Source organism: Lissotriton helveticus, chromosome 8, assembly GCF_964261635.1.
Source record: "Lissotriton helveticus chromosome 8, aLisHel1.1, whole genome shotgun sequence".
Taxonomy (NCBI): Eukaryota; Metazoa; Chordata; class Amphibia; order Caudata; family Salamandridae; genus Lissotriton; species Lissotriton helveticus.
In genome coordinates, this window is record NC_136069.1 from 224,667,070 (window position 1) to 224,693,878 (window position 26,809).

At 45.6% G+C, this 26,809-nt stretch overlaps 1 protein-coding gene across 2 annotated transcripts in view; it reads right to left on the minus strand.

The window, feature by feature from the left end:
* LOC144772549 (transmembrane 4 L6 family member 5-like) overlaps positions 1-26,809 on the minus strand; it is a 360,840-nt gene that overhangs the window by 54,415 nt on the left and 279,616 nt on the right. For both annotated transcript variants that reach the window (XM_078656970.1, XM_078656969.1), the window contains exons 2-4: positions 24,589-24,771; positions 8,593-8,658; positions 3,090-3,238 (exon numbers count right to left, since the gene is read on the minus strand). In XM_078656970.1, coding sequence (XP_078513096.1) covers positions 3,090-3,238; positions 8,593-8,658; positions 24,589-24,771 — 398 coding nt within the window. The remainder of the gene's footprint in view (positions 1-3,089; positions 3,239-8,592; positions 8,659-24,588; positions 24,772-26,809) is intronic.

The window sequence follows — 26,809 nt, forward strand, 5'->3', positions numbered from 1 at the left end:
CCGTGCTATTGAATTGGATGGTTGATTACACTGCCCTAGGTGGCTGCCCCTTGTGGTCCAGCCATATCCATGTTGTTTTGGATCCCGTGTGTTACTTTGTTATGCCCTTCAGTGTTTTCCTGACCCCCTCGACATTTGATGAGCGACTGGTTGTGTTCATGGCTCACCCTGGGATGTGATTGACTGGAATTACATATAGCTAGTTGTGTGCAACTACACCTATTTTCGGTGCTCTCTTCTTCTTTGTTGGGGCACACACAACAAGCCTAAGAAGATGCGACAGCAAGCGCCCCACCATGAGGGAATCAAACAATGCTGGTAGCGGGGATAAGACCTATATGGAAGGCGTGTTTGAGGCACTCCTGGCTGCCATAGCCACCTTTGGGGATGTCAGGAAGGTAAAATGTACTCACTTTCCGTGGAGCTGGGCCTTATCCTAGAAGACTCACAGAAACTTTTGGAGAGGGTCCATGCTCTGGAGGGCACAGTGCAGTCCCTCACTCCCAATGTTTAATCTACGGACCATAGCATCACAGCTCTAGAGGCGCAAACACAGTGCCTAGTGGCCTTGCTAGATTACCAGGAGGGTCGTGTCTGCTGTAATAATATCGGTATTGTGGGCTGCCTGAACTGCAGGAGGTGGTGACTCCAGAGGGCCTCTCGAAATTCTTTGCTTTGGAATGTGCTCATTGAGTACCAATGCAGTTGCATTGACCTGGGGCCCTGTCGCGCCCAGTGGCAGCGGGCCTCTTGCATTTTTGAGACAGGGATCACCTCCTCCAGCAGGCACGTGTGCATGGCCCCTTTGCAGTGGACAATGCAAAGGTGTCCCTACACCTTGACTTCACTCTCCAAGCACAGACTCAGAAGACATTGTTCCTTGTGGTAAAGAAAAAACTGCACGACCTGGGCCTGCTATACTCATTTCTTTCCCTGCTTGGCTTCGAGTCCAGTCTGTGGGTAAAGTACATGTCTTCACCAAGTCGTCTTTAGCCTGGGACTGGCTTGACTTCTACGACTTGGGCAATGTGCGCACTGAGGTGCCAGAAATGTGACAGCCTCCGTGCATGTTATGACAACGATCTCGATGCAGGGGGGCATCTCAGACCACTGCATCACAGGTGGCATTAAAACAAACGAGGGTGGTTGAGACCACCACTTCAATAAGGGTCAGTAAGAGTTCCTCTCAACGTCCATCTCTGGAACATCACAGCTTTACGTCTGACTCGGAGGACTTCGTTGCACCAGGGCTTGAGAATGTCTTATTGGGGGTCACCCCAGGGTCAGTGGATGATCTTGTCTAATGCTGCTTGTTTTGGCACTGTATTAACATCTTGCCGTTCTCCCCTCCCCTTTCTTTCTGCTTCTGTTTTGATTGGTGGGATGGTTGTGTGGCTCTTTTATTCTATGTTTATTCCTGATTTGGGTGGGTTTGAGGGGAGTCGGGTGGGGGGCTTGCTGGATGTGTCCTCTAGCCTTTGTTTGACTACCCGTGTGCTGCTCTTTCCTTAGTTAGCCATTTGGCTCCTTTGTGGGCCCAGTGTGCTGTGTTGTTGGGACATGATGGTCACATGTCTCAGACGTTAGCAGGGGGAAGTTCTTATATAGCATTTTTTTGATTCATTATTTTCAGTTTTTGATGTTAGAATGTGTTTGACAGTGGCTTTTATGTGCTTGGCATGGTGTGATGCGACCTACATTTGTGGGGGTGGATATGTGTGGGGTCCTTATATTCCTCCTCTTTTGGTCTGATGCCCTTGATAGCCCAGGTAAAATTTCTCACGTAGAATGTGAAGGGCCCCTCCTCCCCTTATAAGCCTTACAATGCAAAGTATTTGTACGCAGGTTTGAGTACTCTCCTGTTGATGGTTGACGATACAGCCAGAGTGTTGATACTTTACACTACTGGACCATGAATTTATACTAGAAGAGGAACGTCACAACTATAATGGAAATGATTTGCGGAGAATTGTTGGATCGAATTGGGAATATATGACAACAAAACGGTACGGAATGAAGTCTACATTTTAGCCCTGACGAAGTCAATGGTTTATACACCAAATGACGAAACACATGTGGTTACAAGATTGTTTGAAGTGGTTCCTGGAATTTTGGAAACATCCAAAAAAGAAAGAATAAAAGACAAAGAAAGATTACTCTAATTTGTACTGACGTTCTTGATATTGGGTTGCTCAGTGTTATTTGTTCTGTTCATTATACTAAACCTGCATTGCCCTCCACATCCTAAACCGTGTCATGTATGTTCACTAAAGGCGTTTGAGGTTTTCTCCATTCTTAAACACACACTTACTACAGATAAAGGACCTAGGGCCAGATGTAGGAGCCTAAATACCGGTCGGTAACGGCCGATTTCGGCCGTTACCGACCGGTATTTAAGAATTGGCATGTAGGGGCATTTATTTTACAGATTCGGTAAATTTACCGAATCTGTAAAATACCGAATCGGTGATTTTACCGATTCAGTAAATCCAAATGTAGGTGGGACTCTTCTGAGTCCCAAAGGCCATACAGATTCGGTATTTTACCACCCAATTCAATTGGGTGGTAAAATACCGAATCCAGGTGTGCATGCACATGTGTGCATGCACACCTATGCCATGTGACAGACAGACATGCCCTTAGGGCATGTCTGTGTGCCACATGGCACACATGCCTGTATTTGGGGTGCTAGAGGGTGTCAAAGTGACACCCCCTGCACCCTTGCTGGAATCGGTATTTACCGATTCGGTAAATACCGATTCGGTATTGCCCATTGATTCCTATGGGCTTCAATGCCCATAGGAATCAATGGGCATTACCGAATCGGTATTTACAGAATCGGTAAATACCGAATCTTAACGATTCGGTATTTACCGATTCAGAAATACCTACATCCCCCCCCCTCTATTTTACCACTTCTTAAATACCGAATCGGTAAAATTCGGTATTTAAGAAGTGGTAAAATAGAATTACCTACATCTAGCCCCTAAAGTCTTATTTTTTTTTAACTTGCACCAAAATATTAGTAAAATGTCAAAAGACACAATAAAATAAAATATTTTACATAATAATTAGTATTGTATACTTACTCCCAGGTGCTGCTGTTTCTGAAAGGATAAATATAGTGTCCGTCACCTGTGTCACAAAGTGGTCCGCCAATCAGACCCAGAGAGGAAATGATCATACAGTATATTCCACCGAGGGCTCCCACTGCAGACAAGATCACGGAAAGAAGCATCTGGCAGAAAGAGGGGCAAAGAGATTGGTGAGGGGTGGGCAAATAATTGTAGCATTATCTGCAGATCAAATAAACTGGCAACGTAATCACTCATAGGAACTTGTGTGGCTTGGATAACTGTGGCGGGTACCAGCTGAATGAACTAGGGGGAATTGACCCCTCAGAACCGTGCACATCTTGTTACCCTGTGCCAGCATCAAAATTAACTTTGATCAATCCAAACCATAGCGACAGCTGAACTGACGCCCGGTACATGGTGGTGTTACAGTGTTAGTTACATTAGCCCTCCCAGCCTAAGAAGAAAGTTCGTTGACATTGAGTGAGTGCCTCTGTTTTAAAACAAAAATGCCTATATTTTCCCTTCTTGCTAAACTATAGAAGACCTAGTAAAAGCAAATAAAAAAAATACACCTACAGTACAGTGCATTACGAAGAAATAATTGTTAGTGTTGACAAACAGCTTTCACACAAAATCATGTCACTCACACATGGGGGGGGGGGGGCTGTGCTCCTCCACACAAATTGTTTATCATCCAACAATTAGCAGCAAAAATTGCAGAGTAGGTAGGAGCGCCAGGCAAAGTGGAGAATAGGAAAATACGGTGGACATGTCATACATAAAAGTTGTATATGAATTTAAGACAATTATATGCACAAGGTATATTTTCATCCCATTTCATAACTTTTGATACAAGATTGACACACAATTGAAAATGAACCTTGGGGGGTTGTGGTTAATGTCAGCTGATGGTACAGAAGATACACGAGGTTCTATTTAGAGTGTAATGTTAACACGTTCACATACATGGTTTAGAAATGACTGTGAGGAGAGCTTTTTCCATTGTTGCTCAATTTCCAAGTGACAAGAGAATAATGGGTTCTAAAGGTTTGAACACAGGGCTCTGCATTTACTTCACAACACCACAGAGGACAGGTTCAATACCACTAAATGGAAAGACACTTCGCCCTACGAGCTAAGATGCTGAACATTAGTGGACAAAATTTCAAAGATGAGGCTGTGGTATGCAGCCTTAGAAGGGGCACTGGACGTCTGTAAGAAGATGCCATTGTACCTCTGTACAAAGCCTAGTCAGGCCTCATGTAGAATTTTGTAGCATACTTGTGAAAGAATATTACAATATTAGATATAGTTAGAAGACTCAATTGAATGAGTGGCCATCTTTTTACAACCCTGGCTAGCGGGTATCAAAACCAGTGGTACATGTCATTCCAAAGACAAAATAAAATAGATCAGTTTCCAGCTGTCTGAAAAAATTAAAAGAATTGTGTTTTAAAGTTAGGAACTTTTGACATACAAGAATAACCCAGCAAATCTCTTGCATCTGACTGGATGAATGGCAAATTAGATTTTGATCGGCTGACCTCAGGCACGTGTCTTATCAACTAAGTCCAGGTTTTTACTTTGTTTTCTCTCTTTGACTGAGAATCAATGCAAAGCCTTTATGGCAGGTGTGACACAGTCTTATCTCCTCAAGGTGAAAAATAATTGATGAGCCAGATTCACTGGAGCTTTAGAAAGACCCTTTGTATCTGGCCAGTGCATTAGGCACTGCAATAGTCCTGTCAGAAATTACTATGGCTAACGCAAGCACAGTTGTTTTAGAGAGTTTCAGAAGGAGAGGACTTGACGTAACATAAATTGTGGAATGCACTCTTGGTTGTCCCATTATCAATGTAAGGTGTGCAGGAAAGGTATCCATTGAATAGCATACCCAGGTTTAGGGATTTTTTAAGCTCTCGTCAGTGAAATACTTAATCTAGACACGAGAATCAGAAATTAAAAACTGTTTATCAAGCCTATGACCCAAATCTGACTATTATAGCAATGTTAATTTCTCTGTATCCTTGGCTATTATGTGAATGGGGACCTTCCTGCACATAAACAATCTTCCCCTGCATGCAGACACCCTTGCACTAGGGTCCCTGTGTTGGTGCCAGGCTGTAAAGTGTAGTGCCAGCGGAGGGGGAAAACGCAGGGTTTCACAATTTTCTTGTAAATATTGTGCAGCCCTGCATTTCTGAAGTGGCGAAGTGAGGCGTTAAGCCAAGAAAGGCTAACGCCTCACTCCGCCACTTCCCTTGTACATATGCCCCTCTGTGCACAAATTATAGTTTTATTTTGTGTACCACATTTAGAGATATGGGGATATATTTTCATGTGCTTATTTTTTACTTGGTAGTTTTATTAGCATTATGTTGCGCACATTTAACAAACTTCATAGATTTCAGTAAATTACCACAAAACAGATTTCAAATCACAATAAATCATTTTAAAGTCCGAACACCAAAACATTAGATTTCTAATGGTATTGGCTTTGAATCCTTTGAATTTTTAGAAGCACATAGACAGACATAAATTAATACAGCTAATATGTTTTCTAGAAGACCAACTTTCTATATTTTGCTATTCAGGTCCTTCCTGGATGTGCTTTATTTTATACATGTTGTCAATTCATTGTGGCCACATTATCTATTGGACATGCCTTCAACTGCACTGGAGCAGTGAAGGAGAGAATGCATCTACTCATCTAATGTCCTTATTGGGCCTATTTTTCAATACTTTTGTCTGGAATAGTTGTGTTTGTTTCTAATGAAACATTCATATTTGGATACGAAGGCCTGTATTTATGGAGCGTTTGCGTTGTCCTTGCCAAACGCAAGGTGACCCACTGCTTTTGACCTCAGAAATCTCATAATACAAGTTTCTTACAAAGATCTTGGTCGGACTCGTAGGAGGATATTTACAATATTTTGGCATAAGGCAGTGCTGCAAGCCTTCTAGCTGCACTGCCCTATGTCAAAAGAAAAGGGCAGGCATGCACCGTATCTACAAGAGACAGCGCATTCCTGTTGTTTCTGTCATCGCTGGTGCACAAACTGCAGCCGAGTACAAACACAGGCACCCTTGCACCATATTGTTGGCATGATTACTTTTAGGCAGGAAAGGACACCTTTCTGCACGAAAACAATCCCTGGATGTGTTTTCGACAATCTAGCAGCACACATGGGAAAAGGAAAAAACGAAGAGAAATGTAAACATTTCTCCTTATTACGCCTGCTTTGGGAAAAGAGTTAGTTTTGGTGCGGCCACAGATTTACGCTATGTTGTAAATTTGGGGCAGTGTTAAAAACCATGGGTGTTGCATGGGAACACCCACAGTAATGCCCATGGAATGTCCATTCCATGCAGACTAAATTACAAAGCCATGAAAAGGCAAGCAGGGCGGCTTTGCGTAGCCTTGTAAATATGGGCAGGCTTACCGCGCCTCCGGAGCATCACAAAAGTGACACTCCGGCGGCCTAAGAGTGCCGCAGGGGCATTGTAAATATGCCCCTTAGTATCGAGCCATCTTCAAGAAATGTATTTTTTTTCTTTTCATGTTTTGCATGGCATAAATCGGATGTGCTGTGCAGATTAAAGTCATCATTTCCAATTTTTTGACGCATTGCAGCAGAGCCAGCCTTCCTGTTGCACTGCCATGCATCAAAAGAAGCATGGGCAGGAATGCGCCATATCTGCAAGATACAGTGCATTCCTGTCCTTTTCCCCAGAGCTAGCGCACGATGGCCTGCCATGCGCCAACGCAGGCACTCTTGTGCCATGGTGCAAGGGTGGCTGCGTTGTAGGGGTGATTGTTTTTGTGCAGGAAGGGACACCTTTCTGCACAAAAACCACCATGAGTTGTGTTTTCCTCTTTCTATGTGTGCTGCAAAATGCCTTATACCTTGTACATCTGGGAATGCATCAGGATGCATGAGTGTGTGGGAACACCCACAGCAACAGACATGGAACGCCCCTTTCATGCATTGCACTACGTGAAAGGAGACCATATTTACAAGGCCATGAAAAGCCATGCAGAGTGCTTTGTGCGGCTTTGTAAGTATGGGCCAGCCAACTGCGCCACCGGGCATCATAAAAGTGATGCTCTGGTGGCGCAAGGGTCCTCGTAAATTAGGCCCCACATCTTTCAGCAGAGGCAGAATAATCCTTTAGAAAGTTTTTCCTGCTTAATCCCTTTGGTGGCATCCGTGTTGACTATTATGAAATATATTTGTCTGGCTGCCCCTCTAGTCTTCCTATGGCTCTAAAGGCACAAGGCTATCATTAGGACACATTTCATTTTCAACTGTTGTGACCTAATGAGTATCACTACCAGGGAAACTATACCACCTCTCCATAACAGGGTGAGTATGTTGAACTCTGATGCACTTTGCTTCTACTTCCATCGTGCCGGAATAGTACACCCCTAGAGTTGTCAAACATACATTAAGGACTGCTGCTTGTGAGAAATGACTTTAAGAGCTCAGCTAACTACGTCATCAAATCCACTGATATGGTCTTATTAGATGGAGCGCGAGAATGGCTCCAGGTATAGGTGTGGAGTTTAGGCGTTAAACTAAGACACGCAGGGGCATATTATCAACAACTAGTGATATTTATCGCTAAATAAGCTTGGCGAAAATTTTTTTATCGCCGCGCATCGCCGGATTTTATTGCAGAAATACCGTGCTATTAGCAACGTTTATCTCCAAAGCGATAAAATTCCCACGGATAGCGGCGAAATGCGTGAATATCGCTGGAAATCCAGCGATATTCAGCCATTATCGCTAATAGGAATTTAGCCTGAATATCCACCTCCCATTGGATATACAGGCTAAGAACTGGTCTGAGCAGGCGTTAGGTTTTGGAGATATTCGCGCTTAGCGCGAATATTTTCATCGCTGCGCCTGCGTTGATAATAGGCGATAGCGATGTTAGCGACTGCTTTCAGTCGCTAACAGGTTGGGTACGCCCACTTTGCATGTCATTAGCGATAAATATCGCTGACATGCAAAGCGGGCTCCAAACCGCTCGCTATCGCCTAGAAGCTGTCGCTAACTGCTGTTAGCGACAGCTTGCTAATAGGGCGATAAAATTATCGCCGCTTAGCGGCCGAAAACGGTTGCTAAAGCGGCGATAATATCATATCGCCCGCCTTGGTAATATGCCCCGTAGATCATTACTAGTACGAGTAAGGACAGGCTGACTCATAGTAAAGAGGGGTCGGCTTGAGATTATAAACAGGACTGATACATGATTTAATTTACGATATTCTCAGAATTGTTACTGTTGAATGTTCTGTCTTTCTAACAGTTTTACAACCAATGTTTCAGTGCCAATAACATTAAAGCTGTTAAATTAAAAAACAAAAAATGCTAATTTTAAACACAGTTCTAAATGCAAAATCTAAATTTTTTGTTTAATTGCATTTTAAACTTGTGATATCAAATGGCGGGGCTTTACAAGGTATTTGTGCTGATGCTTTTAGAAAACGCACAGGTGACTTTCTTACCCCACATCTGTTAGCGCAGCATCCCTCTCCACCGGCACACAGCATCATAAATGCTGGTATGAAAACCTGCAAAAAGGTAGCGCGGTTAAACCCACAATCATGGATAAGGAACAACAAACAATAGTATTTTCTCTTAACTTTTTACATTATTTTGCTGCGTAGATATAATTACACATGTGAATACTCCGGAGATTCTATTAAAGTCATGAAATCTTTAAGGATGCCAAAAAAGTTTGAATTTTCCACAAAAATTAAGTCATAAGCCCCTGGAAAACACATATGACATGGTTCTTAAAGGTTTTCGTGCTCTTAGGTAAATAAAGCAAAATGTATTTGTATTTTCAGAACCAACACATACAGTACATTTCACATTTTATAAAAACACATTCAAAATTTCCCAAACTATTATAACTGTTGACACTAAACATTAAAATGTAGCAAAAATACAACAATTAACTGTTAGTTTTTTAAATTAAGACTCAAAAGTGCTGTGACTACATTATAATACATGTTATGAGAATTCCATTGTATAGCAAGTAGTTCTGGTTTTGTGGCTTTGAAAGGTAGGGAATAACCATCTTTTAAGAACAATTACAAAGCGATGGCACAGTGTAAGACTGTGACCGATGTCTTCCTTTTTCCAAAAAAACATGCCAAACTGTATATTTTTCCCACTTCTTATCTGTGTCATCCCAATTGATCAAATCGAAAATTAATCTTTAACTTTTGAACCTTAGGTCTAACTAGAGGTCATAGGCTCATTTTGTGCACTTAAGTACAATTTAGGTGTGCAAAAAAAGGGCAAGGGCAAATTCACTTTGCTGATGCAAACAATCAGGAATGGTAGACTTTTACCCTTGCAGATGGGATTTGACAATAGGAAAACTCTGCCAATATTGTGAAATTTGGGCATTAGAAAATCCACTATAATGACAAAATAAATGTGTGTTACTGGGTGAGTCCACCTGGAAAGTGGGTGAACATCTACAAGCTAGCCAAAAATAATTTCCTGAATACACCTATTCGTACATCTCTTTTTTCCTGTACTCTCATGGTGGGATTAACCCTACGGGTGCACATTTTCAACTTTAGCTGTGGATCGTCGAGTATGTCCCATAGTGACCAATGCCTATAACATTTACTGCATTTCCTACAGAGATAAGGGAAATATAGGAAAGTATTACCAATATGGAAGACAGCCATCAGAAAAAGTTACCTTAAAGGGTGACTTCATGGGGCAATTGCCTAATGTGCCTCCTGATTTAAATTATCACAGACAATTTCCAGTCTTCCACTATATATTTCTCAGTGAAATGGGTTCTGTTTATAGGATGTTTGGAGTGATTTTAAAGCCACATAGATAAACACATGGTGATTAATGTGATTTTGCACCTAAGTATGCTTTTGAACCTAAATGTGATTTGGGTACTTAAATGTTTTCCACACTTACGCTAATGTTGCTGCAAGGCTGATTTTGCACCTCAGTGTGCTGTCACTCAAACGTGATGTCATGGAAACAACTTTTACACTGAATGTAACAATCTCACTATTGTATTTTCAAGCGATACACTGTGGCTGCACATTGTGGCTGTCCTCTGGTAAATATGTTTCTCAAGAGAAACAGACTGTTTTTTCACGTAATTCTACTATTCCAACCAAATCTAAAATAAAGAGAGTTACACATCCAGCAGGAAAGTAACAATACCTCATGGATTCTATACACCCCTAGGTAAAAATAAACCTAAAATTGTCCTCACGTACAACAAACATTCAGCCCTGACGAGCAACCCAAAACGCTTAATCAGTGACAAACAACATAGCCTTATACTGCGCTGCATTAAAACTGACCGGCTCTTTTTTTACTAAGAGCATACTCTCCTGGATCGATGCAAAATGCTATTTGTTTTGGTTGCAAAAACACACAGAAATAAGACATACTACCTAAGCTTACCATATAACTCAAAATGTGAGCTACACACCAATCTTTAAAAAAACACAAGGTTATTATCCAATCCCCGGGTATCCGCCCTGAAAACCTTAAAAGTGCCTACCTTGGCAAGGGTTATTACCAGAGGTGCCAAACCTACCAGCTCTACGGACTACAACACTTTTAGCTCACCCTCACCCCCAGCTCCCATTATCACTTCCACACCACTAACGAATAAAAGCAGGTTGCATAATGCCAGCATAAATTGCAGTAGTTGGGACCATAACCTGGAGCATGGCCATTTCCATACTGACAAAGAACAAAATACAGCCAAGAACCAAACCTACAACTATTACCAATACAGCCTCCCTCTGTCAACCAAACATACAGTCCAGTCCAGATACCCCAAAACAATAGCACACAAACTCTTCTCAAAAGGATTTGACCTCCCTGAGGTATGTTTGGCATGAGAGGAGTGACTACTTGCTTCATATTTCCCTACAGCCACTGTATACCTTATACAGACCCTGTACAAATCTCATATCCACCTCCCAAACATGATATGCTTCGCATCAAACTGAAGGTGGACCACCAGCATGAGATGTTACAAAGTCTGTAAACCACAAACACTCCATCTCTCCCTCTCACAAGCAAACTCCTTCCAAGGACTGCTCTCTTGGCCCATACTGTTACAATTTAAACACACCACCTGCTACCTCAACACATCTACTCCTAAAGAGCCCAACGCAGACATCAACCTCAACACTTCAGAGCATTCCTTCATGCACATTACGTGTTATGCACCCCACACACCCAAACACTTCGAATCTCAGACTACACAATATATCTTGGGTCAGATGTACTAAGAGTTGCGTCACAAAAAATGGTCACAAATTGTGCGCCAACTTTTTGCCAATAGACCTTGATTTTACAAAGTGACCTATGTATTAATATGTCATGTAGCAAAATCACCATTTGCAGGGCGGTCACAGAACACCCTGCGGAAAGAATATTATTTAGTCAGGTTGAAATTTGCGATCCCCTGTGACTTCCTACAAGCACAGGGATGTGGCTTGCCAGGAATCAGACCACCATCCCTGTATTTGCATCCCCAAATAGAACCCTTTATTAAGGCAGGATGTGTTACTTATAGGAACCAGTGCTGCTTTTAGAAAATAGGTTTTCCATTTAGGAAAACATCAGGGGTATCGCTGCCCACGCCCCTATTTCGCTAATCGGTTACCACCTTCTTTGAGGTGTCAATAGCTGTTCAATGGTTTGCTATTAGAACTGTGGTCACAAACCATTGATACACTGCATATCAGATCATAATTGGGAAGGAACACTCCATTTACACACCTTTCAAATTCTGATTCAGAATGGGTTGCAAAACCCATTTTATGAGTTGGAAAAAAGATTTGGACTCACAGTAAAATTAGTTTTGTACATCAGAAAAAGGCGGTTTGCAGTTGCAAATCCATTGATTTTGCAAAGTGCAGCGATTTTCTATTACAAAATCCATTTGTACATCTGGCCCCTTATTCCCACAATTTACAGAGATTACATATGAAACTGCCTAACAGTCTTATGTTGTGGAAATCATTTAGTATTATGTGTAGAGCCATGGTCTGAAGTTTGCGGCCTGTTTCTATGTGCTGTGCTCACGGGGTTTGATTCTTTGTGGATACCAAAAGGGTAGCTTGCAATTAGCTTCTGAAAAGGGGGGGCCCTCGGCCCCCCCGCACGCATGGCGGCGCGGCGACCGTCGCCCCCCTTTCTCCTTGTGGTCATTCGGCGGTGGGGGCGTGCCCTGGGGGGGTGCGGCCCACCGCCGATTGGCCGGCGGCCCTCCTGACCCGGATTCAATTTAGTGGTTCCGGGTCAGGGGGGGCGGGCGATAGGAGGGGCCGACCGGCCCCTCGGGAATAAGAGGTAGGGAGCGCCCAGGAGACCCCCTTGTCCCTGGACGCTCCCTCGCTGAACGTTGTGCCCCGCGTTCGGGGCTTCTTTGTTTTGTTAATCTTATTGCTTTATTTTTCAGACTCGTCGTTTTAGATAGGTGGCGGCGTTGCGGAGCAGCAGGATCCCGCTGGATCAGGAGCGGCACCGGGAACGTCGTGATCGCTGTTTGTTCGTTATCCGCAGGCTGACCACGTGGGACACCGCTTTTGCCCGGGAGGATCGCCTCGCCGGGTGTAGAGAGCCGCCGGGAACACAAGGGCGCGGAGGCGTCGGAGAGTGCGGTAAGGCAGCGTGTGGGGCAGGGAACTGCAGTACCGGGCTGCGGTAGCCGTAAAACCGGAGCGGGTGGCACGTGCTGCTCATGCTGCCAGGATTCTAAACAGTAAGCACAGGCCGGGGTTCGAGACGGCCTCTTGCACAAACAACTGTATCATCTGAGGGAATACTCTAAAGTGTGCGTTTTAATAATTGAAAAGGCTCTCCGTGTGAAGGCTGTGGATTCATTTGTGTCCTTTACGGTGGGGACCTAACGGTTGTAAAGGCGGGGGGCGAAGTACATGAGCATAATTGGAAGAGCACTTAGCTCGTTTTACGTGCATGTCATTACTCAAGCGCTGGTGTTCACGGAGCAATTTTGAAAGCGAACATACAGGGACGTGAAGCAGGGTCGACCAGGGCAGCACCTGGAGGAGAGACCCTTAGGTTAAATTACAATTTCGAGGTTAATGCTAGGTGACATGGGATAATTGTGTAAGAATTGTTTAGAGAGTGTTGCCCAATGCCCGATCCGATAATTGCCTTAGGAATTCTGTTTTAGATAGGTGGCAGTTGTGTAACTGTTTTCCACGCTAATTTTCAGTATTTAGTTATAATTCATGGTACTGATGGTGCCACAAAGTGTGCAGTTTTAAGAATACGAGGCCAAGTTTACTGAAAGGGTGCCCTTTCGTAAAGCATTTTTCCTACTGTGGTATTAATTGGTAAGTGACTTGTGGTTCAAGTAATGCCATAAAACAGGGAGTAGTTGCAGGTCTGTGCTCAGTAGTGTACCGGCCTTGGGCATAAGTGTTATTTGGAAGGTCGGTATTTAAGTTGGGTTCCTGAAACCTGTTCCTACTTTATTGCACAGTATTAATACTTTTTTCAATTCCAGGCAACCTTAGCAACATTATCACCACGTTTCACTCGCAGACAGGGCAAGCAACGTGGTGGGGGCTGTGACCGCAGACCATCATCGCCGGCGAGGACGCAGGACTGGTCGGTAAGAGGGGTACGGGGGGCTAGCATTCATTGCTCCAGGTGGCCGCCGGGTGTGTCTACAATAGGTTTACTCACCCCCTTACATAAGCGGACAAGCCGCTAGTGTTGCGGTTGCCGGTTGCATGGTGCTGAAAGCCCCCTGGTGACCCTCCAACTGAAAGGTACAAATAGTTGACCTGTTGTAATTTAAGAGAGTAGGCTGCGGTTGTTTGGGGTAGCATCATGCCAGGTCCACGGGGTGGAAAAAGGGGGTCCAGCATGGAGGCTATGATGCGGGCCATGATGAGGGAAATGAGTGACATTAAGCAACAGCTAGGGAAAGTTAATGAGCTGGAAGCACGGTTTAATGAGAGAGAGGGTGATGCCCCGGGCCCATCCGGGAGGCCGATCCGCAAGAGGGTGGCACCAGTGCCAAGGGGGGAATTTGTCACCCCGCACGGGAAATCTAGGTCCAAAAGACCCAGGGATGCGGCCCCCACCCCAGGTCCAGTAGATCCGTTACCTGCCGCGCCGCCGGCGGTCGTCCCACCCCCGCATGTGCCTACACCCATTGCCCCCGTGGTGCCGGTGCCGGCAGGTCAACCAGTAGACGCTGGGTCTGCTCCCGCACCGGTGCCCACAATCCCGGGTACAGGCTGGCCACATCCGGCACCTGCCCTGCCAGCTGTCCCTGGACCAATGGGCATAACCCCAGTGGTACCTGTTGTCCCGGGGGGTAATGTAGATTCAATGCCATCCGAATTGTTATCTCAGTTAACGGCCATGATGCCATGGCTCCAAAAAGGGGGAGCCTTCCCGAATTCTGCAGACCATGCGGCAGAGGCGGCAAGGTTTGTAGAGAAAATCAGATCGGCACCGGTCGCCGACAGTGTTGCATTGCCAATCTCTTCTCCCCTTGCAGGTCCAAGTGTTCCCCAGCCGGACGGAGTCAAAGGGCAGCCGTCCCCGGTGCCCGCACTTGGTAAGGAAGTGGCATTGCCGCTCTTGGGGGACGGTGTTATACCTTCCAGGAGCGAAAATCTGGCTCAGCATGTGTCATTAGCTGTGAAAGAGATGATTTGGGCGGATAAATACGTGTACATTTATTCTTTGTTGTTAGATAATAGGGAAATGGAGCAGGCAAAAGCACTAAAGGAGTGGATGCTCCCAAGTGAATGGAGGGCGCAGTGTACTAGATTTAGGGTTGAGGAAAATCTCAACAATTGGATGCAAGCATGGGCTGTATTCACTGCAATTAAAGCTGAGCGTCCTCCAGATCTACAGGCAGCATTGGCATGCTACTCGAGCAGGATTGTGGGGTGGAGTCAACAGTATTCGGGGGAAGCATGGAAGGGTTATGATGTCAATTTCAGGAAGGCATTGGAATTCAATAGATCATTGCCATGGGACACGGTAGATTCCATGGCTTGGCACAAACAGTTCTCTGATACTGCACCTCCCCCTCAGTTCGGTGCGGTCAAGGTGTTCACTAGACCGCATCAGCCCTTTCGGCCCCCCCAAACGAGTGAGGTACCTGGGAAGTTTAGGGCAGGTGGGCCAGAGAAAAAAGGGGTGTGCTGGGATTTTAATAGGCGCACCTGCACAAGGGCCGCGTGTAAGTTTAGACATGCATGTTCCTCCTGTGGGCACCCCTCTCATCCAGAAACTACCTGTAGGTCCAAGCAAGGTAACACAGGTCAGAGGGGTAGGGGAAAGCCACTATAAGTCAGACAGGTTAGGCCCCCCCACCCCAGTGGATGTGGTGAAAATGATTCCATGGTTGAACAGATACCCAGACCACACATCGGCCACCCTACTCCAAGAAGGTTTTTCTAAGGGTTTTAGGATCCCGGCCGGGGGATACACAGGCAGTGCGCACTGTAGAAATCAATTGTCAGTCAAGCACAATCCGGCTGTTGTGGCCGCCAAAATTGACAAGGAGCTATTATTAGGCAGGATAGCTGGCCCTTTTACTGAAGTGCCAGTACCCAATTTTGTGTGTTCCCCACTGGGAGTTGTCCCCAAAAAAGAGAAGGGGCAATTCAGATTGATTCATAACCTGTCAGCACCTAGGGGGACGTCACTGAATGATGCCATTGACGAGGGTATCTGTAGTGTTAAGTACGCCTCCTTTGATCAGGCTGTTAGCTTATTACAGGCCACGGGACCCGGGGCGCTGATGGCGAAATCAGACATAGAATCAGCCTTTCGCCTCCTCCCAGTCCACCCGGCGGACCAACATCTTTTAGGTTTCACCTTTGGGGATAGGTTCTACATGGACAAATGCATGCCAATGGGTTGTTCGATATCTTGCGCTTACTTTGAGATGTTTAGCTCCTTTCTTGAATGGGCCATGAGACAAGTGACGGGCCATCAGCGGGTCATGCATTATTTAGATGATTTCCTCTTCCTGGGTACAGCGGGATCTCAGGAGTGTGCACTGGCATTGCAGGAATTTTGCGTGCTCATGCGGGCTTTTGGGGTCCCTCTTGCGCCCGGGAAGGCTGTTGGCCCGACCACCTGCTTAGAATTCCTTGGCATCGAGATTGACTCAATGGAGGGGTGTTTTAGATTACCTAAGGACAAGGTGTGCAAATTCAAGACATCGCTACAGTTATGCCTCCGCAAGGAGAAGGTCACTTTGCAGCAATTACAGGAGGTCGTAGGGCAATTGAATTTCGCGCTGAGAATCATCCCCATGGCTCGCCCTTTCTCTCGCTCCATCGCTCACGCGATGAGGGGGCTGAGGGAAAAGCACCACCGCACTCGCCTATCGTCTGAAATTCGCCAGGATATGCTTATTTGGATGGCATTCCTGGAGGATTTTAACGGTAGGGTGGTCTGGCCCGGCCCGCTCACAACATCAGCGGAGTTGGGCCTATGGACTGATGCGGCCGGTAGTGTGGGCTTTGGCGCCATCCTAGGGAACAGGTGGGTCGCTCAACAGTGGCCAGAAGAATGGAAGACATGGGGTCTGATCAGCAACATTGGCTTCCTTGAACTCTTCCCAATATGGGTTGCACTGATGGTCTGGCCCGAACACCTATGTAACCAATCAGTGGTGTTTTGGTCAGATAACATGACGGTGGTAGAATGTATCAACCAGCAGGGGGCGCGGTGTCCTTTCATACTTCGTCTGATCAAAGAAATTGTTCTGCGGTGCCTTAAACTGAATGCTAATTTTAGAGCCAAACATGTCCCTGGTGTCCTAAACAATGCGGCTGACTCCCTTTCTCGCTTCAAAATGCAGGTTTTCAGGGAGTATCTTCCCACAGCAGACCCCTCGCCAGCACACTTCCCAGCAGTACTTTGGCAGATTGGTGCCCCAGATTACAGGACCTCGTGGTCGCTAGCCTAGCCCCCAGGACCAAGACGGCTTACGAAGGGGCGTTTCTGTCTTATTGTTCTTTCTTGGGGCCACAGTGGGAAGCGCTTTGGGCGGAGGAGGATGGCTTTGCAGCCTATTTAGAATGGATGCATAAGGAGGGGCGCTCGGTGGCAGCTGCGACCAGACATAGGGCAGCGGTGTCATTCTTCGCTCAAGCTAGGGGCTTCCGGGATCCCACTAATACCTTTATGATACGTAAGGCTTTAAGGGGATGGCGCCGTATTCAGGGACACCAGAAGGATAAGAGAAAGCCCATTGGATTGGCCCGGCTAACAGCCTTACTGGGCACGCTGGAGACTGTTTGTAGCTCGGAGTGGGAGGTGCTTCTTTTTAAGGCGGCATTCTCCTTGGCATTCTATGGGGCGCTGAGAATTAGCGAACTTGTGGCCGGTTCCAAGGCAGACCTACTGGGCGGCTTGCAAAAGGCTGGTGTGACGATAATGGGGGACACCATGTGGGTGAATATACAAAAATCAAAAACCGACCAAGAAGCTAGGGGTCACACCATAGTTCTGCAACGGGCCCCCGCCAACCCGTGCTGCCCGGTGAGGCACGTAGAGTTATTCCACGGACTGTTGGTAGGTTCAACGGGCAGGGCATTGCTCTGTCACGCCGACGGGAGCCCCTTGACCAGGTATCAATTCAGGAAAGTGTTGGAGATGGGGGTTAGGAAAGCAGGTCTTGACCCCAAAGATTTTGGCTCTCATTCCTTCAGGATTGGGGCAGCAACTGAGGCGGTGGCGGGGGGCCTCCCGGTGGAAAGAGTGAAGACAATTGGGAGATGGTCTTCAGAATGCTATAAACGTTATGTTCGGATTGACATGCTATGATTACTTGTCACTCACGCTTGGTCTCTTTCCGCTCTCTTACAGTTTCTCAGACCTGTTACGCAGGGGGGGAATTTGTCGTCGGGCACCGGCAACATTCACCAGCACGGAGCGGCGACCGGGAGATAATGAAGAACAATGTCTGGATTGTTGGTCATTCATATGTGAAGCGAGCAGAATGTGTCTTCCTGTCAGGTGACAAGAGGAAAAGGGCGGCACAACTAGGGTTGGACATCACGTTCTTTGGCAGAGGGGGGTTATGTCTTCATGAGTTTAGGGGATTCTTCCAAGGGCTTTTAGCACGCCAGCAATCTCCACCGTCAGTGGTGATACTTCACCTTGGGGAGAATGATTTGGCAACACTGGGCAGGCGCATTCTGATTGAGGAGATTATCTCAACGGCGGGTTGGATGGCTAGGACCTGCCCCGGGTGCACACTAGTATGGTCACAACTCATACCTCGACTACAGTGGCGGGGGGGTCATTCGGTCAGGGCGTTGAATCACTCGGTAAAGAGGATCAACACACGGTTGGATAGGTTGTTTAGAACCCCCTTGTTACAATCAATACCTCATGGGTGCATCTGGGGTCACAAGTATTACTTGAAGGACGGGGTTCATTTGACAGAGGAGGGTAATGTCCTTTGGTCTGACAATATCTGGGCTTGGCTAGAGGGTTTTGAAAGGAGGAGGGTGTCCTTAGGCAGGGGCTAGAGGGGGAGGCCAGATCGTCGGTTAACAATGCTGGCCTGTGGCGGTAAGGTCATTATCGGTGAGCACATATTTGAGGTCTGAGGGGGCGGGCATCATCCTATGGAGGTTCCCGCCCGGGGGGAGGGGCCTGCGGGCCACTCCCAGAACTCCAGGGGCAAGGTAATAGGCAAAGGAGCGCGGGTAGGAGTAGTTCACGCTTTCCTTAGGCTGGTAGCCACCCCGCGCGCGTGGACTCATGACGCCACCGGCGCAGAGTAAGGGCCCTCCTTTAGTGGGTAAATGGAGTTTAGGGCGTAGACCGGGCAACTCCCGGGGTAACACTGCGCATGCGCACTTCTAGGGGGGAGGCGCAGCTTGTAGGACCTGACACCGGTAGTGACCCTGCCATATGGCCAGAAATGTACAAAAATCAAGTTTAGGATGTTTAGTTTAAGCTAGGTAACAACATGTATTAGAGTTTTGTTAAGGTCAGGCTCTCAAACTTGTTGATAAAAATTGTATAACTAAATGTTCTGCTGATTTTTGTATTCATTGTTGATTATGCAATTAAAACCTTTTAATTTCATACTTTAATAAATACGGCCGGGCGACTAGCGCCCGCCTTCCAAAAAGTAAAACATGTCTCGTGTCCACGTTCCTGGGTGTTGGGTGCCGGATTGGGGGGGAGGCGGCAGCTAGTCGCTGACCATGTGAAAAGGGGGGGCCCTCGGCCCCCCCGCACGCATGGCGGCGCGGCGACCGTCGCCCCCCTTTCTCCTTGTGGTCATTCGGCGGTGGGGGCGTGCCCTGGGGGGGTGCGGCCCACCGCCGATTGGCCGGCGGCCCTCCTGACCCGGATTCAATTTAGTGGTTCCGGGTCAGGGGGGGCGGGCGATAGGAGGGGCCGACCGGCCCCTCGGGAATAAGAGGTAGGGAGCGCCCAGGAGACCCCCTTGTCCCTGGACGCTCCCTCGCTGAACGTTGTGCCCCGCGTTCGGGGCTTCTTTGTTTTCCCACCCACCATCCCTTGTAACAAAGTTTGGAGCAGTGTTATGTCTGGTTTAATGGTAAGTTTCGAAGGTACGGACCACAGGAGAGAATGGTGTGTTGGTGTATTCTGTGATGCGTTTTGTTTAGGAATTTTTTCCCCTTTTTTAGCAAAATATGTGTGAAGTGAATTGTATTTGAAGCGATGTGTCTTTAGGCCTTTTTTCCCTTTGTAGCTATACGTTGATATTGTTATTTGGCGAAACATGTGTGAAGCGAATTGTATTTTAATACAATGTGTCGTTAGGCCTTTTTTCCCTTTTTAGCTATACGTTGATACTGTTATTTATTAGCCAGTGTAGCTGTCCTTTAGAATTTTTTCCCATAGGTCGTCGTATTTATTAGGTATGGGGCATGCGGTAAGGTCATTATCGGTGAGCACATATTTGAGGTCTGAGGGGGCGGGCATCATCCTATGGAGGTTCCCGCCCGGGGGGAGGGGCCTGCGGGCCACTCCCAGAACTCCAGGGGCAAGGTAATAGGCAAAGGAGCGCGGGTAGGAGTAGTTCACGCTTTCCTTAGGCTGGTAGCCACCCCGCGCGCGTGGACTCATGACGCCACCGGCGCAGAGTAAGGGCCCTCCTTTAGTGGGTAAATGGAGTTTAGGGCGTAGACCGGGCAACTCCCGGGGTAACACTGCGCATGCGCACTTCTAGGGGGGAGGCGCAGCTTGTAGGACCTGACACCGGTAGTGACCCTGCCATATGGCCAGAAATGTACAAAAATCAAGTTTAGGATGTTTAGTTTAAGCTAGGTAACAACATGTATTAGAGTTTTGTTAAGGTCAGGCTCTCAAACTTGTTGATAAAAATTGTATAACTAAATGTTCTGCTGATTTTTGTATTCATTGTTGATTATGCAATTAAAACCTTTTAATTTCATACTTTAATAAATACGGCCGGGCGACTAGCGCCCGCCTTCCAAAAAGTAAAACATGTCTCGTGTCCACGTTCCTGGGTGTTGGGTGCCGGATTGGGGGGGAGGCGGCAGCTAGTCGCTGACCATGTGAAAAGGGGGGGCCCTCGGCCCCCCCGCACGCATGGCGGCGCGGCGACCGTCGCCCCCCTTTCTCCTTGTGGTCATTCGGCGGTGGGGGCGTGCCCTGGGGGGGTGCGGCCCACCGCCGATTGGCCGGCGGCCCTCCTGACCCGGATTCAATTTAGTGGTTCCGGGTCAGGGGGGGCGGGCGATAGGAGGGGCCGACCGGCCCCTCGGGAATAAGAGGTAGGGAGCGCCCAGGAGACCCCCTTGTCCCTGGACGCTCCCTCGCTGAACGTTGTGCCCCGCGTTCGGGGCTTCTTTGTTTTCCCACCCACCATCCCTTGTAACAAAGTTTGGAGCAGTGTTATGTCTGGTTTAATGGTAAGTTTCGAAGGTACGGACCACAGGAGAGAATGGTGTGTTGGTGTATTCTGTGATGCGTTTTGTTTAGGAATTTTTTCCCCTTTTTTAGCAAAATATGTGTGAAGTGAATTGTATTTGAAGCGATGTGTCTTTAGGCCTTTTTTCCCTTTGTAGCTATACGTTGATATTGTTATTTGGCGAAACATGTGTGAAGCGAATTGTATTTTAATACAATGTGTCGTTAGGCCTTTTTTCCCTTTTTAGCTATACGTTGATACTGTTATTTATTAGCCAGTGTAGCTGTCCTTTAGAATTTTTTCCCATAGGTCGTCGTATTTATTAGGTATGGGGCATGCGGTAAGGTCATTATCGGTGAGCACATATTTGAGGTCTGAGGGGGCGGGCATCATCCTATGGAGGTTCCCGCCCGGGGGGAGGGGCCTGCGGGCCACTCCCAGAACTCCAGGGGCAAGGTAATAGGCAAAGGAGCGCGGGTAGGAGTAGTTCACGCTTTCCTTAGGCTGGTAGCCACCCCGCGCGCGTGGACTCATGACGCCACCGGCGCAGAGTAAGGGCCCTCCTTTAGTGGGTAAATGGAGTTTAGGGCGTAGACCGGGCAACTCCCGGGGTAACACTGCGCATGCGCACTTCTAGGGGGGAGGCGCAGCTTGTAGGACCTGACACCGGTAGTGACCCTGCCATATGGCCAGAAATGTACAAAAATCAAGTTTAGGATGTTTAGTTTAAGCTAGGTAACAACATGTATTAGAGTTTTGTTAAGGTCAGGCTCTCAAACTTGTTGATAAAAATTGTATAACTAAATGTTCTGCTGATTTTTGTATTCATTGTTGATTATGCAATTAAAACCTTTTAATTTCATACTTTAATAAATACGGCCGGGCGACTAGCGCCCGCCTTCCAAAAAGTAAAACATGTCTCGTGTCCACGTTCCTGGGTGTTGGGTGCCGGATTGGGGGGGAGGCGGCAGCTAGTCGCTGACCATGTCTGGCTGAAGTCTTTTCGAAAAACACAGTCCCAGGTTCTGTCATGAATGTCATGAATCTGTGGTCTTGTTTCTTGGATTCTGAGTGCTTGTGTCATTTTTTACCTTAGGTGATCTCCATAACAGGTTTGGATGAAACAATTAGCTCAAAAGCAAATCGGGAGAAATCACCAGTTTCTTTGAGTTCGATTGTGGAGGAGGAAAATGGGGCTAAAAAAATTGCTCCTCAGGCAATATACTGAAACAAGCAGATTTCTAGCCCAAAACAACCTGAATCACAAACCACCACAAACGTGCCACTTTTTGGGAGTTCTTGGGCTTTTCACCTACTGTTTGCTTTGTTTTTGCCTGCTAGGAGTAGATGTAGATCGGATGAAAATGTTGGATTTGTTCGATGGCTGCCACTGCATATTGGAGACCTACTCCAGAGGTTCTCAATAATCTCCCACTCTGTTTTATTAGGCTCATTTTCTGTGAGCAGACTAGGTCAGACTTGTCAGATTACCAGGTCAAGGCTAACACAAAGGGGCACACAACATTCTGGACTTCGTTGGGCCATGTGCCCCAGAAGATCTTGTGCAGGTCGATTTTACTCTTTAGTTGACTTAGTTTTTGAGGAGTCAGACAGAATGGCTTATTACATGACTTTGTAGATTTGGATGATGCGACTTCACATTGGCGTAGATGGATGTTGGTGGCTCTTATGGTGACTAAGATCTGCATTTTGAAACATTGGCTTCCAGCACAAGTGCACACGCATCAAGAATGGATAGCTGAGCTTTATAGGCTGGCTAGATAAGAATGCCAAACTTACAAGGTCCAGGATCAAATCCATGTTTTTGTTGAAGTTTACGTTCATGTTTTGCAACTTTGTGATCATTGACTGTTTTCCTTTGGTATGGGACTACTTCTGTTATCCATTTAATTGAAATAGAGTTTGGAGTGCTTTTATTTTGGGATTAGAGTCTGGGATGATTTGTTTGCGGCTTGTGGTGTTATGGGATTGTTTGGTGGGAGAATGTTTTACCCGAGAGAGGGTTACACTAGGTATTGCTTAAACTGTGCTGGTTAACCAGGGAAACATCCATTACAACGCGGGCATTGCATTGCAATGCCTTTACATTGCGGTCATTACAACGCAAGTTGTTACAACAACTTGCGTTGGATGGAGCTCTAACCTAAGGAATAGTATGATTAGCTATTCCAACACCTTCCCTACTGTACGTAGACTGGAGTTGGAATAGTAAATCATACTATTCCTAAGTCAGTGCCCTCCAGCGCAAGTCGTTGTAACGACTTGCATTGTAACGAACGTGCTGAAAAAAAATTGCATTGAAAATGTATGCGTAGTAACGTCACACATTGATGGCTCATCTGTTTCTTATTGGGGTTTATTTTTCTTCTAATTGTCTCTCTTCTTTCTTTCGATCTTATTATTACTAATTGGGATCATATTTAGTCTAGTTCTTTTGTTGAAGTGAGGTACTTTGTACTTTATTATAGTGTTTTTTTCATGTATTATGAAAATCAATAAAGAAATGTAATTTAAAAAAAAGGATTTTTACTCTTTAAAGCTTAAACACAAGAAAATAAATCCACACATCATTTGTAAACATAAACTGTAGTTTCCTTTCTCCCTATGTAATTTCTAGCGCTTCTCTAAATGTCGCTAAAGTCACAGGGTACGCTTACAATTCGATGAATCCAGTATGATGCCTGATAGTGCTCATGTTATCACATGGAAAGCTTGTGCTTGTCAACCCTAATGTCACATTACATTTGGATTACACGGTCATAAAATACTTATTATTAATTTACTGATCACATGCTCTACCCAAACTTATGCACCCACAGTAATCTGAATCTACCCTTCAACTCACACGTTTCCACCCATGCACTCATCTACTTATACTTCCATCCATAGACATCCATCCACCCATCCACACACATCTACCAATAAATTTGCATCCATTGATACTACCCTAAGCGTGCCTCATCTGCCTTCATCCAAGCACATACCCATCCACCCTCATCCATACAGCCACACCCAAACATTCTTCCACCGTTTTCCACCTGCATAGATCAATCGATGAAACCACGCCCATGTATCTGCCCATCCTCCTTTGCAAGAACTCACAGCCATCTAGCTATGCATTCATCCTTGTTTGTCAATCCATCCATCCATCTATTCATCTTACCTCACACCACCCATGACTGCATGGACCAAATTTGTGTTGTCAGATGCATACAAATCTTTCCATGAATTTGTCTGTATGGGTGTATATTTTTTCTTTTGGGCCTTATCTGTGTGCAGATGGATGCCTGCAAGTCTGCTTTCTCTGTGTGCATCACAAAATAAGACAACACATACAACCATTACAACAACGAACACAAACATCAAAAATAAGCCACACCTACTGACTTTGTCAATGCTTTTTCTACAGGACTGATCAGTTTTCCCTTCAGTATCATGCCTGCTTCCAGTGATTAGTGCATTAGTAGAACATTTCTAAACATGCTACAGTAGTTATATACAATATAAGGCCCAGAGTTCCTTTTAATCTTACCAGCAACCCTGCTCCACCGATGCCACCGAAAAACCAGACCAGGTCAGTTATATGATCAGTTTCTAAGATCTGTCCATTTGGAAAGAAAAGGAGAAGATTCGCTATTGTGGCACACACCCCGAGGGGGAACAATACCGCTCCAATAGCCCTCGAGCACCTGCCAGTGCACATGGTGAACGACCACTAAAAGAAACAAACGAAAAAAACGGTTATTGTCAATCCAGAGGTCTACGCTGGCTTGATTAGCGCAAACACCAACAAATGGAGCACTAATAAAAGAAATTGTGCTAACACAGCAAATAAACATTTCAAACAGAGGACAATATAGGAACAGAAGCAAAGTGCAGTACTTAACTGGAAGCCAACATAGAAATACAAGATTACTGCGTTTAGTTTATGAGATTCCACAGGTGGTATAGTGGCCTTTAAGTGCAAAAAAAAGGTTGTCAAGTTTCAGGTGGATGTGAAAGGGCAAAATGATATGGACACAGCATGATTCTAGCAGTAGAATATGGCAAGCGTAAAGGGTGTGGCATGGGGCTAAGATTCCAGTCAAAAATGTGACTGAAAGGAAAGAGGCATTTAATATACGTTGTGGCAAGGGCTAGATATACGTTATCGCCACGTTGGTGGGCTCACAGTCTCTATATCGAGTGATACATTGAGTTAAATTCTTAAACTATGTTGCACATAGATGTACAAAATATCTACTTTGTGCACATACATTCCCATTCCTGATTCACGGAATCAAGACAAGTGAACTTTTTGACCTGCATAGTGTTCTACCGATGCAGAAATTCAAGATCAATGCTGCTAACCATTTGGTAGAAACCAATTCATAGACTAGCCCTTTTAGGTGATTTTTTAAGGAGTAAAAACCATTAATCACAAAATGAGTTATCTCTATTGCTCTGTATATTCGGTTTGCATGGGTATATGTCCCCATCACCCTCTTCCTGTCCTGGGCGAAGTTCTACTTTTTCAAAATGTCTGTTTCAGGAATTAACTCCAGAAACCCACTTTCTGCGACTTTCTTCCCTCCCCATATTTGCTCTTCATCTCTCTCCCAGGCATTGCTTACTAGGGGATAAACGTCCACAATCACCTCCTTTACCTATTTTTTAAAATGTTAAATTGGTTTATTTGCCCTATAACCCGTTTATTACCTCATTTCTATTTTGTACCGTCCCCTTTTGTACACTCAATGCCCCTATTCACTCTTTCCCTACTCTGTTTCTCTTTACTATTGTCTCTTTTGTTCACGTAAATATTAAAGCTATGTTCCCTACACACGATTTCTCTGGCGGTCCAAAAAGCCTTTTTTTTTTTTAAACTAAATTAACATTACTTTTTTATAACTGTTCCCTTTTCTATTATTGTTAACTAATCTATAAGTATATTCATTATTTTCCCACTGGTGTTGTTTTTGCATTGTACAGGTTTTCAGAAACGTGTTTCTATTATTTTGTTTCTCAATTAATTGACATCGTACGCTATAAATGTTGGCGAAAACCCAAATATTTGTGGGTCTGTATATACTCATAAACAATTTTCTAGTAGGGTCCCACTACGCAAATATATGCACATTTAGTCATGTCAGGGGAGCATATCAAAATTCTCTGTACTTTACAGAATGTCAGTGTATTAGCCATTATTAACAGTCAATTTGTGTTTCAGCAATGCAGTACCGAAACTTCCCACTAGAGGTCCTTCTCTTTCCACATAAATATTGCACCGTTTCTTATTCTTCTCCAGTACATTCGAATTTAGAGTCTGATTTACAAAGCCTTTCTATTGCCGCAAAGTTGTAATTCCACAAAATCACAGGTTTTTCAACTACACAAACAAATGTGCAATGCACCAAAGGTGCTTTGCAAGTCAGAAACGTCACTTCAATTTGTAAGAACGATGGAGCACCAAAGGAGGGGGTTCACTCTCTGCCTTCTGAAACGCTGTCATTTGTTATGTTGTTATGTTAAAACCACACTTATTGAGCGCACGGCTACCCAAAGAGGGTGTCCCGGCGCTTTAGCAAAGAGGCCTGAACATAACCAAGAAAACCCAGAAGCGGAGCACTATAGACGCACCGATTGTGCAGAGAAAAGGACGGTCTTCAGTTCCTTCCTTAGGCCAGAAGGTTGTTGGCCTTGCGAAGTGAAAGAGGGAGCTCATTCCAACAAGCATTGGAAATGCAATAGGTCTCGCATTAGGAAAGTTTGAG